Here is a 17,652-nt window from a genome sequence, read left to right on the forward strand (position 1 = left end):
ATACTCATTTTCAACTCCCATCTCATTAGCCATAAAATGGTATTCTACAGGAACCTCAAATTTTATATCTAGAATATTTATCTTTCCAAAAAATTGTTTCCAAAAAAAATATATTATCTGCCTTGGTTAATGAAGTCACTACTCACCTAAAATAGAAGATATAAATAATTTTCTAATCACATAATCATTCTTAATCCTTCCTGTTTCTCTTCTGGTCACTCACCAGGTTCTTTTGTTTCTAATGCTCCATTCTTGTTGCTCCAATTTATTTTTTTATGATTTAAAAAATTTTTTTAAAAGATTTTATGTATTTATCAGAGAGTGAGAACATGAGCGGGGTGAGGGACAGTGGGAGAAAGAGAAGCAGGCTCCCCCCTGAGCTGGGAGCCCAGAGTGGGGCTAGATCCCAGAACCCCATGATCATGACCTGAGCCGAAGGCAGATGTTTAACCGACTGAGCCACCCAGGCTCCCCCTTGTTGCTCCAATTTAGTTCAGACTTTCATCTTCTTGTGCTTTGGTTACCATAGTGTCCTCCTAATTCTTAATTTCTATACCTGTCTCTTCCTTTTCAAATTTATCATCTTTATTCTTGCCAGGCTTCAGTAAAATAAAAACCAGTCATGTTACTCAACTCTCTTTCCCCCCAAAATTCCTGTGGTTCCAAATGGATATCAGAAGATAAATACTCAGATTCTTAGCCTGGTATGTTACACCTTTAATGCACATTCTGTAACCCATCTTCACAGCTTTGTCTCCTTCATTTGCTTCTTCTCACCCTTCTAGGACCAAAGCATCCTATTCTCATTTTCTGAATTCTCCTTGCCTTTCCTCTCTCCTAGATTGCCTTGCCTACCTCTATCTTATTCTTCCTTATTTGTTTTTAAGGATCAGCTCGAATTTCATCTCCTCCTTGAAGCCCAATTTGGTTAAACTGTCCTTTCTCTGTTCATGTAGTACCTAGTTACAACACTGAGGATGCTGTAATACTACTTTTTCTACCTAACCAATGAACTCCCAGATACAGGAAGTATTATTATTACTGTTGCTACTGTTATGTCTGTTTTCCTATAGAAGAGAAGGGAGACCTATAAATAATTACAGTATAACATACAACAATTCCTATAATAGGGAGCACATAGGAGGTCATCATTAACATTTTCTTAGGGTGATGGGGAAAGAGCACAAAGTAAGCAACATTTGAGGCAATTTGAAGTACTGTTCACATTCCAGCTGGAGAAAAGAACAAGCGTAAAGGCAGTGGGGTAGAATGAGCATGACCTATTTAGGAAATAGCTGGCGCACACTGTGGCCCAAGACTAGATACTTGCATGTAGAGAAAATGAGGCTGGAAAGGTATAGCTGAAGACTGATTGGAAAGAGCCGTTGTATGTTTTATTAAGTATTTAGAATACATAATTTTTTTGCACTGTAGTTGTCCTAGGGAGTATTGGCATGTGTGTAGTAATGTCACACTAGTTAAACAGATTTTAGTCATTTAATATCAGAAGTTAAAATTTTGAGGAAATTCTGTTTTCATTTTCATATCAGTGCTTAATTTTGAGAAATTCCTTCCCTCTTTACCTGGTGAAGAGATCAAAATATACCCAAACATTTTCTTTAAATGGTATATTGTCTGTTATCAAAACATCCTTTCCATCAAACAAATGGAAAGATACACCATGTTCATGGATTGGAAGAATTAGTATTGTTAAAGTGTTCACACTACCCAAAGCAATCTATAGATTCAATGCAATCCCTTTCAAAATCCCAATAGCAATTTTTTTTTTCAGAACTAGTACAAACAATCCAAAAATTTCTATGGAACCACTTAAGACCTCAAATTGCCAAAGCAGTCTTGAGGAAGAAAAACAAAGCTGGAGGTATTATAATCCCAGATTGCAAGGCATATACTGCAAAACTGTAGTAATCGAAACAGTAAGAGTACTGGAACAAAAATAGATCAGTGGAACAGATAGCTCAGAAGTAAGGCTATGCCTGTATGGTCAGTTAATCAACAACTGAGGAGGCAAGAATATACAATGGGGAAAAGACAGTCTTCAATAAACGGTGCTGGGGAAACTGGACAGCTACATGCAAAAGAATGAAACTGGACTTTTCTTTATACTGTACACAAAAATAAACTCAAAATGGATTAAAGACCTAAATGTGAGACATGAAACTATAAAACTCCTAAGAGAAAATATAGGCAGTAATCTCTGGGACATTGGCCTTAGAGCATATTTGTGGATATGTCTCCTCAGGCAGGGGAAATAAAGTAAAAATAAACTATTGGGACTACACCAAAATAAAAAGGAAAGGAAACCAACAAAACAAAAAGGCAGGCTAGTGAATGGGAGAAGACATTTGCAAATGATATATCCAATAAGGGGTTAATATCCAAAATATTATGACTGTTAACTCCTTGTCAATTGTTTTCGCACTTGGAGGAATGTTAATTTCTGTTAAGATCCTGAGTTCTGGCACTACAATATGTACTTTAGGAAGTGGAGGAGTCTTATTCATTATTTACAGAACTTTAGAGTGTTGAATAAAAGTCAGAATTCCTTCCCCCAATTTATGGTTGGAAATAGACATTCCTTGTGTAACTTATCCACTGCATGAAAGTGGAAGCCTGCGTCACTCTCCTCTACCACAGTGTCTTGACTCCCCATAGCCTCTGTTTTGTATATGCTTTAGATTACACTAGATACCTTTTTGTTCTTATTTCTCTGATAAAAGGCATATAAATTTTGCTTATGGACAATCCTGAAAAGCCATACACTATCTCATACTACTATAAAATTAAAAGTGTATGGTTATAGGTCTAGACACCTAGTCACCATATACAATTAGTGGAGACATCTAGTTTTCCATTAACAAATGTGTTATCGAATTCTGTGGCCAAGCGAAAGTCAGGTACCTGGTGTTAAAAAAAAAAAAAAAAAATCATAGATGGGGATTACTGTGTTGGAGAAGGGTTTATAACATAGTGACCTAAGATTTACTCTTAGAGTTTTTTAACTGCATGACTAAAATGTCTATTTTTCTCTTTATGTCATTTCTAGCAATAGTGAGACTAATTTGTAAAACTTTCAAATGTCAGAGAAATAAAGGAAAGGGGGGAAGTGGGACCGTTAAGGGTCACTTTACATAATTCACTCATTTAATTGTCACAAATCCATTGTGAGTTGTAGGTAGTTATTATCCTCATTTTACAAAAGAGAAAACCTCAGGAAGGCTATTTGACTTGTTCTCCCAGTAGTAGCATGCAAATATACTATGTTTTTTTCTTTAAAATGCTTTTGCTTTATATCCTCATGGTTGAATTCTTTTGGCCCATGTGGAATTCATTTTATTATTAAGCATGACTCAAAAATCATTCGTCTTCATGGTTTGTCCAGTTATACATTTACCAAAGAGTGACACTTTTGTCAGTCCCATCTTGCCCTTGTCCTTACTATTGAATGGGCAATTCTCTCACCCTTTCAGTGCAGCAAGTCCCTATAACTTATGCATTGGTTAATGCTATTTCAGTTCAGTGACATTTATTGAGCCCTTGCTATGTATTTTAGTTAGGATGCTTTTAAGTTATAAGAAATAGAAAATCCAATGCAATTGAATCAGACAGTTCATTATCTCAGGCATGGGTAGAGTGGCTCCAGATTAATTAAGTGATGGAACAAACAATCATCAGGGACCCAGGTTCCTTCCATCCTTGGCTCTGTTGCCCTCATTGTGCTTGACTTTGTCATCTACCAACTTCTTTGAGGCTGCAAAATGGCTGCTGTTTTAGGTGTCATGTACAGACATGACAATTTCTCTTGAAAGGAAGATATTTCTTACATGTATCACTTTTTAAGAGAGAAGAAACTTTCCCCCAGAATCCTTCTGTAGGTTTTCCCCTCATGTCTCATGTGACAGATTGTTACCATGTTCCTGTACTTAAAGTGAACACTGGCAAGACTAATGGGCCACGATGTTGGGTTTAAATTAGACTATTTAGAACCAACCTCCTGAAGCTGAGGGAAGTCTTCCCACTCCTTGAAAGCTCATGGAGGAAGTTGGGTGGCTTGAACAAAATTCACAGTTAAATTAGGAAGGTGGAAAGGGGAAATAATTGTTGCATTAGGAGAGCCAGCAGTTTTATCTACTATATTATGAGTAAAATGTGATGATCAGTTCTGGGGCTTACCTTACTCAAGGCATTTGAAATCTAGCTTGAATATTGAAGTAAAAAATAAGACAGGGGAAACTGTTAGTTTTTATAGGTAGTTTAAGGAAGGTCATGCAGAAGAGGGAGTAGTGGTATAATAAAGAAAACAGATTTGAGTCCTAGCCAGTGTCCTTTCTAGTTATAATTAGAAGAATGACTTGTGGTTTTCCAATAATTTTTGAACAGTACAGCTTGAGTTTAAATAGACATATTTATTCTCAATTCCTACCTTCATTTTTAAGAGATTCAGGATTTTTTCAATCATGTTTTTATCATGGTCATGTTGTATCTTTACTAAACTAAGAGTTAGCATTTTGATTTTGATACAGCTTGCTAGCCAGTATTGGGACAAGTCAGTTAATATTTCTGATTGCTACTTGATAGGTTGTTCAACAAGGTAATTTTTGAGGTTCTTTTGTGCCTAACATTTAGTAATTAAAGAAAAAAAAACTTGAGTAAGATTGGAAGCAGTTGTTTTTGATTATTTACCAAAGAGAGCATGTGGGTAAAATTTAATATATCTTTCTCTTACTTTTTAAAAAACAATTTAAGCTATTATTATTATTTTTTAAAGATTTTATTTATTATTTGAGAGAGAGAGATTGAGAGAATGAATAGGAGGAAGGGCAGAGGGAGAAGCAGACTCCCTGCAAAGCAGGGAGCCCCACATGGGGCTAGATCCCAGGACCCTGGGATTATGACCTGAGCTGAAGGCAGATGCTTAACCGCCTGAGCCACCCAGGTGCACCCCAATTTAAGCTATTATAATTTAGTTCTGAATCTTTTAAAATTTGTAAGTGTCTTTGGAAGTAGATGTTTACTAGGAACTCCTAAAATAATAGTTATTATAAAATATATATTGAGATTATATTCCAGACAACTTTAAGGTACCAAAATTTTGCCTAAAAATTTTCTTGTGTCGTCAGTAGTACTTGGACTACTCTATAGTCTAATTTTGGGGAGTGACCCGATGCACTGAAACTTTTAAGAAAAATATTTCTTGAATAATGTAATGCCATTGCTGTTGAGCATAAAAATCACTGGCTTGAAGTACATTTTATGCCTACTTGTTCAGTCATTCTGAATAAGTTGTGGGAAAAAATGAGATATTAACTGTGGTTTCTGCCTTAAAGAACTTAAAGATCTTTTTTAAAAAAGTCATATTTAATTTATCTTTTCCTAGAAAATAGTGAGTTCACATATTTATTGGTTTGGTTTTCCCTTTTTTTTGAAGATTTATTTATTTATTTATTAGAGAGTGAGAGAGAGAGCACGAGAGGGGAGAAGGGTAAGAGGGAGAAGCAGACTCCCCATTGAGCAGGGAGCCCGATGTGGGACTCCATCCTGGCATTACCTGAGCTGAAGGCAGTCGCTTAACCAACTGAGACACCCAGCTGCCCTTGGTTTGGTTTTCCAGGTTAGAATAGAACAAGCATCAGCTGGTCTTTCTAAAAACTGTGTTTTCATAAAAAGGTTCTCATCTTTTTTTCTGTACAAAGAATTACCAGAAATATTCAAATTTTTAGAAGATTCTAGGAAATATATCTTAAAGATAGATAAATTTGCATTAGTGGAGGAGCTTTTTCTTCAGATCTGCACAAACTGTGAATTTTGAAAAGCCAGTTACTGGGTGGGTTGGTCTCTTCAAGCAATCAACAGCATCAGTATTACCTATTTTTCCATGTTCAGTTTCCAACTCATGCAATGATATATATATATATATATATATATTTTTTTTTTTTTTTTTTTAAGATTTTATTTATTTATTTGAGAGAGAGAGAGAACAAGCAGGGAGGAGGGGTAGAGGGAGAGAGGGAGAAGCTAACTCCCTGCTGAGCAGGGAACCCAATGTGGGACTCAGTCCCAGGACCCTGGGATCATGACCTGAGCCAAAGGCAGGTGCCTGCAATTATGTATTTTAAAGCGTGTTTAAGTTTGACTCTGCATTCTGGTTTCCTAGGGAAATATTTTAAGTACTTGTATTTTAAAATAGCTGAGTGATCACACTTATCCTCTGGCTTTAATTTTTCCTCCAACCTTTGGTGAACATGACTGTACAGGGTCTGCAGAAGGTGTGTCTTCCTCTGCTGCTTCTGTTTTTATTCTTGGGCTCCGCTGAATTTCCCCAGCTAAATTAAATGAAGATTACTTGGGATTATCTGAATGTTCCTCCTCTCCTGCCATAAGAGATAAAGTGCTCCTGCCACAAGATATAAATGGAATACATGCATTCCTACTTCAACACTGATTGGTACACCTTCACATTGTCCTGCACTTACTTAGATAATATTTAAAAATCCACTTAAAAGTAGAAGCCCATGTTTGTCCTTTATTAATGCTTGTCCTATAAAGTGCTTCAAAGAAAGAAAGAAAACCCTTATGAAAACCCAATGTGTTTTCATAATTAAAAAATGTATCTAAATGCAGAATTTATTTTATACTACACATATTTTAGGCACTGACATTTAGCTACTACCTTGTAAAATACTGATAGTCACAAATACAGGCCATTTGTTTTTGATGAGTGTGAAATAAAGATAAATGTAGTAGTTGGGGAGTGAAAGGGCATGGAGGGAAAGGGCATGCATTGAAGTCATGTGTAGCCAATTTGTGGTGATTTTGCTGCTTCTCAGACTGGGCGATTTAGAAGGTGAAAAATCTATATATAAAATAAATAAAAACAGATTTTATCTTTTTGTGGCACCCATGTAACCTTGTAGAAGGTGTTAAGTGAATGCAAGATATACGAGAGAGGGCAGATTAAATGTTAAAGCATATGTTTTATTCTTTACTCATAAAAAAGAAAAGTGTTCATAGTGTGACCCCCAAAACTAACTGTTTTGTTTGTTTATTTGTTTAGGATGGATTGGATGCTTTGGTATATGATTTGGATTTTCCTGCCTTAAGAAAAAACAAAAATATTGACAACTTTTTAAGCAGATGTAAGTAATTTTTTGTGGAGGTTAATGACAGACTGTATATAACAAAATCTTGACTTAGATTATTCAAGCCCATCTTTTTTTTTTCCTTCTTCTGTCTACTCTTTGGTTATTTCATCTAAAATTCCTACATAAAATGAGCAGGAAATTGAGGAAATAGGAAAGAAACAATATTAATTAGTTTATTAATTTGAGTGCCTCGTAGGAGAATATTTTATAAAATATTTTGCAGAAAAGGGAATGAGAAGTAATGGCTAAAATAAGTATGTTAAAATAATAATATACATACATGCACATTGAATTTCAGTAGTGTTATATTTATCCTCTATTTTTCTTTTGTAAATCATTAGCTATTATATTTTAATACCTGCAGGTAAGAACAGATTGCACATGAAAAGCCCTCCTACCATTGAGATAAGGAGAATTTTCTCCATGAAATCTGGCTTATATTTAGGCTTTACAGACTTTCTTTTCTAAAAACCTTTTTAGATTTTGATATTAGATTTTATCACTTAAAATTTGATTAAAGAATTTATTAAGATAGTTTCAAACTTTTAATCTTAAAAAATGATAATAAAATTTAGATCATGAAATCTTTCCCACTCCATTTCTTTATTTCTGTTTCTAAACCATACAAAGTGATAACATTTGAGTTGGGTTGGTTTTGTGTTACTCAATTTTGGTTGCATATGTCTTGTTAGAAAAGTTTATTTTTCTAGTATGATCTTTTTCCCTGTTGTATTTATCGTTTTTACACTTTGAAATCTTGCCTCAGAATTTTACCGATCAATTTAATTTTTTTTAAGTGTCTCTGTTTTTTATAAAAATATTTATTCAACCAAATTTTATTTTGGAATTGGTGCCAGAACCTGAATTGGGAACTTTTTAACTAAATTTTCTTAACTTCTCACATCTTACTGAAATTACACGAGAATTTTATCACTGCTTACATTTGTTTACCAACCTACTTAAAAATAGAGCAAAAGAACTAAAAAGGTGGAGAATCTTGACCATTTCTTATTTGATGAGAGGCAAAGAATAAATGCTCATTGGTACAGAGGAGGGGCTATGTGATTTTGTAAAGTAGGCAGCAAGGATTGGAACACATGCTTTCTTAATTTATTACTCATTTTATTATGCAACATTACTGCTTTCATAATATAAGTATGCCTTTATATTACATTTTAAAATAGGAATATCAATAGCCACAGTAGAAATAAGTAAAATAAAATGAAAGTATAAAGCCTAAAGTAAACTTTTAACTGAAAAATGTGTAAGTTTAGTCTAGTTTTTAAATTGGAGAAAAGTGCAGAGAGTAACATAACAAAATTATAGCAAATTATATCTAGCATTATGTAAAAATTGTGATGAAGGAGGGTTTATACCAAGATTGCATTGTAAAGTTAGTTCAAGTTTCAAAAATCAGTTAGTGTAATTTACCACATTAACATATTTAAAAAGAAAATCCATAATACCATCTCAGGAGATAAGAAAAAGCATTTGATAAAATTCAGTATCCATTTTTGATTACAAAATATATCTCTGCAAACTAGGAAATGAAGGAAACTTCCTTACAGTGATAAAGAGAATCTACAAAAAATCTACAGTTAGATTGTATTTAATTGTGTATGACTAAATGCTTTCCCCTTAAGATCAGGAAAAGGCAGGCCTGTCTTCTATTATTACCACTTTCATTCAACATTGTCCTGGAAGTTCTAGACAGTGCAGTAAGGTAAAATAAAGAAAAATCATGTAAATTTAAAAAGGAAGAAGTAAAAAATTTTTTATTCAAACAGCATGCTTTTGTATATACAAAAATCTCAAGATTCTACCCAAAAAGCTGTAAGAACTAGTTAAGTTCAACAAGACTGCAAATTAGAAGATTACTATGCAGAAAGCAATTGTATTTCTGTATATTAGCGACAAGCAATTTGAAGTTGATGTAACAAATATAGCACCTAAACATTTACAACAGAAGCAAAAACATGACAAATTTAGGGATAAATTTGACAAAATATGTATAAGACTTGTATACTGAAAACCACATAATATTACTGAGAAATTACAGAAGACCTAAAAAAAAAAAGTAGATATTCAATGTTCATGGATGGGACAATTCAATAATAAAATGTTAAGAGTCCCCATATTAACTTATAAATAGAATCTATGTATTCTCAGAACGTAAGCAGGTTTTTTTTTTGTATAAAGTGACTGGCAATTCTAAAATTCATATGAAAATGTGAAGGATCTGGAATAGCCAAAGCAATTTTAGAAAGTAAGAGCAAAGCTGGAGAATTAACACTATAGGATTTTCAAGATCAAGACAGTATAATATTAATGAAAGAATAAACATAAATAAATGGAACAAAGTAGAGAATCCGGAAATAGACCCATACATATGCAGTCAACTTATTTTCAGCAAAGGTGACAAGGTAATTCAGAATTCGAACCTTACTTCACACCATATACAAAAAGTAACTCAAAATTTTTCATAGACTAGACTTAAGAGCTAAAATAGCACTTCTAGAAGAAAACACAGAAAATATTTGTGACCGGTTAGGCAAGACTTTCTTAGATGGGACACAAATAACATAAACTACTTTTAAAAGAAAATAGATTAGGTTTCATCAAAATTTAAAACTTTCTCTCTTCAGAAGATATTGCTAGGAAAATGAAAATATGAGCCATAGACTGGGAGAAAATAGTTGCAAAACATGTGAAAGGGGAAAGAATAATCTTTTCAATAAATGGTGCTCAGACAACTGGATATCTATACGTAAAAGAATGAAGTTGGATTCCTACCTTACACCATATACAAAATTAATTCAGAGTGTAAGAACCAAACTATAAAACTCTTAGAAGAAAATGTTGGCATAAGTCTTTATGCTCTTGAATTAGTTTCTTAGATATAATACCTAAGTACAAGCAACAAAAGAAAAATAAATAAAATGGACATCAAAACTAAAAACTTTTGTGCTTCAAAGGACACTGTCAAGAGAGTGAAAAGACAGCCCTCAGAATGGGAGAAAATGTTAGCATATCGTATACCTGATAAAGGATTGGTATATAGAATATATAAGTAAGTCTTACAAGTCAACAATAAAAAGATAACCCAATTTAAAAATGAACAAGTGATTTAAATAGACATTTCCCCAAAGAAGATACACAGTTGGCCAATATGCAGCATGTTTAGTCATTGGATACTTTCAAATTATGGCCACAATGAGATACTATTACACATCTATTAAGATAACTAAAATTTTAAAAACTGACAATATCAAGTATATGTGAAAATGTGGAGCAACTGAACTCTGGCACATTGCTGGGTGGTTTGTAAAATGGTAAGGCACTCTGGAAAACAGTTTGGTGTTTTTCTTATAAAGTTATACATGCTTTACTTTATGAACCAGGAATCCCACTTCTGGGTATTTATTCAAGAGAAACGAAAGCATGTGTCCACACAAAGACCTCTTTGAGAATGTTTAAGTGGCTTTATTCAAAATTGCTGTAAACTGGAAGCTACTTAAATGCCCATCAGTTGGTAGTGGATAAACAAATTGTGGTACATCCATATAATGGAATATTTAACAGTAAAAAGGAGTAAATTAACTGACATGTGCAACAGCATCAGTAAATCTCAAAAACATTGGGGTAAGTGGAAAAAGCCAGGCACAAAAGGGTATATACTGTATGATTCTGTTTATATGACATAACATTCCCCTTCAACTCAAATTGTATTTATGTAATACTTCACACAGAGTAATAGATCTTCATAGAATGATAGGATTTTATATTCTGCTAAAATTCAATTATATGGATATTTATAGCTTTCATTAGTAAGTACATCCAAAATTTTTTTTACTGAAGGTGAATGTTTGCTTTGAATTGCTTTTTCCTGACATACCAGATACAGTGATCTAAGGATACACCTGACATGGGATAAAATCTTTCTCTTTAGTAATTCAGCTGAAGTCTCACTAGAATACAACAGCTTTAAAGTATAGCAGTTTGAAATATTTTAAACTTCAGGCCTCACTGTATTACAGACTGTTAATTTTCATCTCTTCATGTTGAAGAATGTTTACAGACTGAAAGGGAAATGAGAATCTGTGACCATTTGACTGAATAATTAGTTAAATATAAAGATTTGCTTTTCTGGACTCCGGTCTATGATACCTGAATAATAAGGACTACAAAGAAAATGTTTATTTTCCTCATGTAACTAAAAAAGATTTTAAGGTGAATTTTAAGTAGGCGTTAGAGATCCAGATAAAATGGTGGGAGTTAGTCACATTTTAGAAGAAACATGTTTGGGGGAGTGATTGGAAGGAGGAGAAAGGGAGAATTTGGGAACAGTCATTATGACTGTATATGTTTGTAAACCATTATGAATGTCACTGAGATTTGGGGTACAGGATTCATAATTATGTTAGTAGAAAAGCAAACTTATTAAACAAATATAACCAGTCTAAAAGAAGATAATAGAGGAGGGAAGAGTATTGTATGAGAAATTCCATGAACCTGAGAGTAAAAATGTGATAGAGAGCATTTGTTTGGATAAAAAAATAAACCCTGAAATGGTATTTTATGGTAGCATACTATAGCTTTCCTTATAGATTACAAAAGTGGCATATTAGCTCTGGGAGTGATGGTGTAGCAGCTATCTACTTATAAAAGCATATTAACAGTTGACAGACTTTTTATTTGCTTTGCCAATTATTTATTGAGAAAATAATGAGAATGATTAGCTATTCTGAGTTTAATTGTGACCGAAAAGTCTGAATTCGTTAGCATTTGGGATTTGACAGAGACCTTGAAACAAAGCATTCAGTTCATTTTAGACCGGGTTTTCTCAGAAGTGGCACTGTTGACATTTTGGATCAGGTAACTCTGTTGTGGGGAGGGGCTGTCCTTTGCATTGTAGCGTATTTAGTAGTATCCCTGGCCTCTACCTTCCAGATGCCAGTAGCATACTCTTCTCCTTCCCTCAGTTGTGATAACCAAAAATGTCTTAAGACTTTGCCAAATGTCCCCTGGGCATAGAATTGCTCTCAGTTGAGAACTACTGCCTAAGACTTTATATTAATGAAGGAAAGAAATTCTGGGCACTGTCAGGCACGTGCTCCAAGCTTAGGAGATTTAATCAAATTTATTTAAAAGATAAATCATATTAGTAGTGGTTCCAGGTGAAGGCTGAATTTCAAAAAGGGGTAAATATAAGAAAGTTTTAGCTCAAGAAATCAGGGTTATTCCACGGAAGTTCTTAGCTCAGATTGAAACAACCATATCAAGTATGAGTATATATCCAGAGATAAATGTGAAAGAGTAGCATAAATCTATAAAAATTGGGTTAGGCCAAAAGCCTGTGATGAGCCGAGACTTGTGAGAAGTTCTTAAGACAACAAAAGGAACTTTCCCCACTCTTCCTTCTCCATTTAGAGTAATGGGTTGAAGATGTATGAGAAAGTGATAAATTTACTACACACCACCACCATTCATTCATTTTTGAGAGAGCTGGGGGTGGTGGTGGGGAGGGGTGGGGGGGGAGAGGGAGAATTTCAAGCAGGCTCCACACCCATTGTGGATCCCAGAGTGGGGCTCCATCCCACAACTGAGATCACGACCAGAGCAGAAACCAAGTGTTGGATGCCTAGCTGACTGAGCCACCCAGGCACCCCTGCGAGACCATTTGTTCTTGAAATATTTTTTTCATGTCCAGTCACTAAAGACATGAAGAATAAGACAGTGTTTTTCTTTAAAATTGTAGATCTTACCATCTTGTGAAGGGAAATACAGGAGCAAATAGTAACTTTTATATATATATTTTCTATATATATGTACTTTTATAGTTGAGCTTTGTAGAGAATGTAATGATACACAGATCTTGAGGTAGTAAAGAAAGCCTTAAGAAGGAAGGTAATATTTGAGTTGAGTCTTAAAAGACCAGGCTAGATTTCTTTTTTTTTTCTTTTGAAGATTTGTTTATTTGAGAGATCATGACCTGAGCCAGACCAAGAGCCTGCTGCCCAACTGACTGAGTGACCCAGGTGCCCCCAGGCTAGATTTCTTAATTGAGGAAGAACAATTCAGGCAGAGAGGGAATAGCATTTGTTAAGTCAGAGAGCAATCTAAAAGTATGATATCTTTGAGGAACCAGGAATTTTATTTAAATTGAACTTGATTGATGATGAGTGGGAAGGGATGAGGAGGACAGATGGCAGAAAAGACTGAAATGGCAGGTTGGGGCTTTTGGCTTAATGGATGGGATGATAAAGAATTACTTAGTAAAAATAAGACTACTTTTTTTGTTTTCATTATTCTCATGATTTTTAAAAACTTAAAAGAATTGAAGTTCAGAGAAGGAGAAGAAATTTGAGCTCTTCAAATTACTTTACATTCCCAGATCTAGGCAGATTACACCCTAGAATATTGAATGAACATGCTGATGTGTTGAGGATCTTTAGAAAACCTTTGCAGAAGGAAACAGTCAACAAAACCAGAAGACAACTGACAGAATGGGAGAAGATACTTGCAAATGACATACCAGATAAATGGCTAGTATCCAAAATCTATAAAGAACTTATCAAACTCAACACCCAAAGAACAAAGAATCTAGTCAAGAAATGGGCAGAAGACATGAACAGATATTTCTGCAAAGAAGACATCCAAATGGCCAACAGACACATGAAAAAGTGCTCAACATCACTCGGAAATCCAAATCAAAACCTCAATGAGATACCACCTCACACCAGTCAGAATGGCTAAAATTAACAAGTCAGGAAATGACAGATGTTGGCAAGGATGTGGAGAAAGGGGAACCCTCCTACACTGTTGGTGGGAATGCAAGCTGGTGCAGCCACTCTGGAAAACAGTATGGAGGTTCCTCAAAAAGTTAAAAATAGAGCTACCATATGATCCAGCAATTGCACTACTGGGTATTTATCCCAGAGACACAAATGTAGTGATCCGAAGGGGCACCTACACCCCCCAATGTTCATAGCAGCAATGTCCATAATAGTCAAACTATGGAAAGAGCCTAGATGTCCATCAACAGATGAATGGATAAAGAAGACGTGGCATATATACACAATGGAATGTTATGCAGCCATCAAAAAAAAAAAAAAAAGAAATCTTACCATTTGCAGTGACATGGATGGAACTACAGGGTATTACGCTAAGCGAAATAAGTCAGTCAGAGAAAGACAATTATCATTTGATCTCACTGATATGTGGAATTTAAGAAACAAAACAGAGGATCATAGGGGAAGAGGGAAAAAAATGAAACAAGACGAAACCGTAAGAGACTCTTAATCATAGGAAACAAACTGAGGGTTGCTGGAGGGGAGGAGTGTGGAGGGATGGGTGGCTGGGTGATGGACATTGGGGAGGGTGGGTACTTTGGTGAGCGCTGTGAATTGTGTAAGACTGCTGAATCACAGACCTGTACCCCTGAAATAAATAATACATTATATGTTAATAATAATAATAAAAAAACCCTTTGCAGAATATTGGAGCTGCCAGAAAATTAAAGATAAATGCTCTTATTATAAACTGAAGAAAAGACCCATGAATGTAGATTTTGGTCAGTAGCAGTCTACAGACGGAGGCTTGAACTTTGTTTTCTATTACAGCTATTCTTGTTCATGCTTCATCATCTCCATTGATTGATCTCAGTAAGTCTTCTATCTACTCTCAGTTTATCTGTTTTTCCGCATTTACGGTTGGTTATCTACCTTGCTGCCAGAGGATTCTTTTTCAACTGCAAATTGCTTAAGTCAAATCTCACTCCCAGCCTTTCATACAATTTGCTGCATAACCTTTCAAGTTACAGTCTTACCTGTACTGCTACTCCTTTGTTTCCTTATACCTCCACCATACCACTTATACTTAGTTCCTAGAAAGCACTCTGATACCTTCTCCACAATACTTTTAGATGTTGTTTTCCTCTTTCTAAAATTCCTTCTAACCCCATCCAATTTAAAGGAGTCATCCTTTAAATTTCAAATAAGCATTCACTCTAGTTTCCTAGCCCCTGGAGCTAGGTCAGATGTACTGCTGCTAGGTATGTGCTTTCATGGCCTCTTGTGCACTTATCACAGTTAGGTTATATTTATTTGTGTGATTATTTGATTGGTCTCCATTCCTCTTCTCCTTTGCCCTCATCACTGGAATGGAAGTGTCATGAGACCAGGAGCACTTGTATTTGTGTTGCGAAACCTGGCTAAATATTAGGTATGCATTAAATATTTGTTAAATGTATTAGAGGTTGAATGCTGACTTGTTAGAGTTGATCTAGAAAGTATTCTTTTGTTAGTAGAGTTTGGATATGATCATTGTCTTTTTAAATTGTTTTTTATTACCACATATTTCAAATGAATTAATATAACACATATCTGTGTATCGGTGATCACGATTAAATTAGTAGTTAACATTTTGCTCTATTTTCTTCTGGTCTTTTGTTCAAAATAAGATGTTAAGTTACAATCTACGCCTTGGCCTCATGTCTTTCTCTTCCAGATGTAATCACTAGCCTAGAATTGATGATGTACATATTTAGTCCTTGTTAAACTGTCTCAGAATAGTGATTTCTAAAAAAGATAGCCACCCGTGTAAAATCATCAAATCAAGAACAAGCATACAGATAAATCAACGAATAAGCCACACTTGTCAAGAACAAAATAATTTCAGTTGAGATGTGGAAAATAAATTTTTTCCAAAGTTTCTTTTATCATTTTAAAGGGTAAATCATATTAAATCATTATATTAAAGGATTACATTACATTTATCATTGTAAAAGGGTTGTATCTTAAAGTTTTTGTTTATTTTTCCAAGTAATTATATTTGGTAACCAATCATACAATATTTTAATGTTTCATAAAATGGAGTTTAACCTTTTCTCCAGTGGATACTTTCTTAATCTCCTTCCAAAAATGAGATTTAATGGATTACAAACATTTAATTAGCTATTTGTTTTTATGTAAACAGGGAGTAATGGTCATTAGAAAGTTTATTCCTCTTTCCACTGTCTTGAAGTTTTAATGTCATTCCATGGCAGGTTTCAAAACATAAAATGCTTTTTCTCTATAGTTTTAAAATCATAAAATCATGAAACCTTTTTACTTATTAAATGATTACTGTGATAGTTGAATGTTACTGTCATCTTTAAATTAGCTATTCGTTGGTTGGTGATTAAAATCAGTAAGCAATTATCTTGTATTAAAAATGTGAAGGAGAGGGCGCCTGGGTGGCTCAGTTGGTTAAGCGACTGCCTTTGGCTCAGGTCATGATCCTGGAGTCCTGGGATCGAGTCCCGCATCGGGCTCCCTGCTCGGCAGGGAGTCTGCTTCTCCCTCTGACCCTCCCCCCTCTCATGCTCTCTCTATCTCATTCTCTCTCTCAAATAAATAAATAATATCTTTAAAAAAAAATGTGAGGGAGAAATGTTATTTTCAGTTTAGCATATTTTGCTGATATCATCAAAGAATCCATTTACTTCCATCCAAGGAAGTAAAAACAACTTGACTATGTTTGCCTTAGCTCCTTGTAGAATTACACAAAAGGTACGTATACATATTGCTCAATAGAAAAGGGAAGACTTTTTCTCACTTTAAATTAAGGTCATAATAATCATTCAAACAAAACATCACAAGATTTTATGACTTGTAGAAAAGCTCTCATTTTAATGTTTGTGACTAGTTTCTCCTAAGAGTGTCTCATTACATACTGTAATATTGAAGATGCGTATTACGTTATCTCTAGTAAAACTAAAGATGGTTTTCACCTACTGGAATATAAAGTTTGATGGTAGTTAGAGGTCTATACTTTTTCAGGAATTCTAAGGAGCAACAATTCTAAAAGCAGAATTTATGTACTACCTATAATGTACTGTTCTACATTTAAAAAGGATAAATTTCGGGGTGCCTGGGTGGCTCAGTTAAGCGTCTGACTCTTGGTTTCAGCTCAGGTCGCAATCTTAGGGTCATGGGATCAAGCCCTGTGTCAGGCTCCACCCTCAGCAGGAAGTCTGCTTGAGGATTCTCTCCCTCTGCCACTCCCCCACTCTTGCATGTGTGCTCGCTCTTTCTCTCTCTCTCTCAAATAAATAAATAAATCTTAAAAAAAAAAAAAAAAACCTCCTCCACAGCTAAATATTAAGGTACATGTAGGAGTCTGCAAATGTGGGATATATTCCAGCCAGAAAGCATTGAAATGTAGTAAGGTTTTGGCAAGCTTGAGTTTTTTGCATATTAGGTCTATAAATGGCTTGCATAGTTTGGTAACTCTAGCACTTGAATGGTGAATGTATTTCTATTTCTGGGAGGTGGGGACAGGATTGTAGTCATGATATATTGGGATTAATTCTTCAACTGTATACTGAAGTATAAGAAAAATAGTACTTTCTTGAAGGACAAGAAGACCAGTAGATTATCATAGAGGGTGAAGAAGCATACTTTTTTATTATATGAAAATTTGATATAAGCTTAACATGACATGTCAT

General features: G+C 34.6%; 1 protein-coding gene across 5 annotated transcripts in view; it reads left to right on the plus strand.

Moving 5' to 3' along the window:
* ROCK1 (Rho associated coiled-coil containing protein kinase 1) overlaps window positions 1-17,652 on the plus strand; it is a 149,888-nt gene that overhangs the window by 26,935 nt on the left and 105,301 nt on the right. For 4 of the 5 annotated variants that reach the window (XM_032421458.1, XM_032421459.1, XM_032421460.1 and 1 more), the window contains exon 2: window positions 7,076-7,157. In XM_032421458.1, coding sequence (XP_032277349.1) covers window positions 7,076-7,157 — 82 coding nt within the window. Of the gene's footprint in view, window positions 1-7,075; window positions 7,158-14,658; window positions 14,828-17,652 lie in introns of those variants that run through there. The other variant, XM_032421462.1, reaches the window with a different exon arrangement.

This window comes from Phoca vitulina, unplaced genomic scaffold (assembly GCF_004348235.1).
Source record: "Phoca vitulina isolate PV1807 unplaced genomic scaffold, GSC_HSeal_1.0 scaffold24, whole genome shotgun sequence".
Lineage (NCBI taxonomy): Eukaryota > Metazoa > Chordata > Mammalia > Carnivora > Phocidae > Phoca > Phoca vitulina.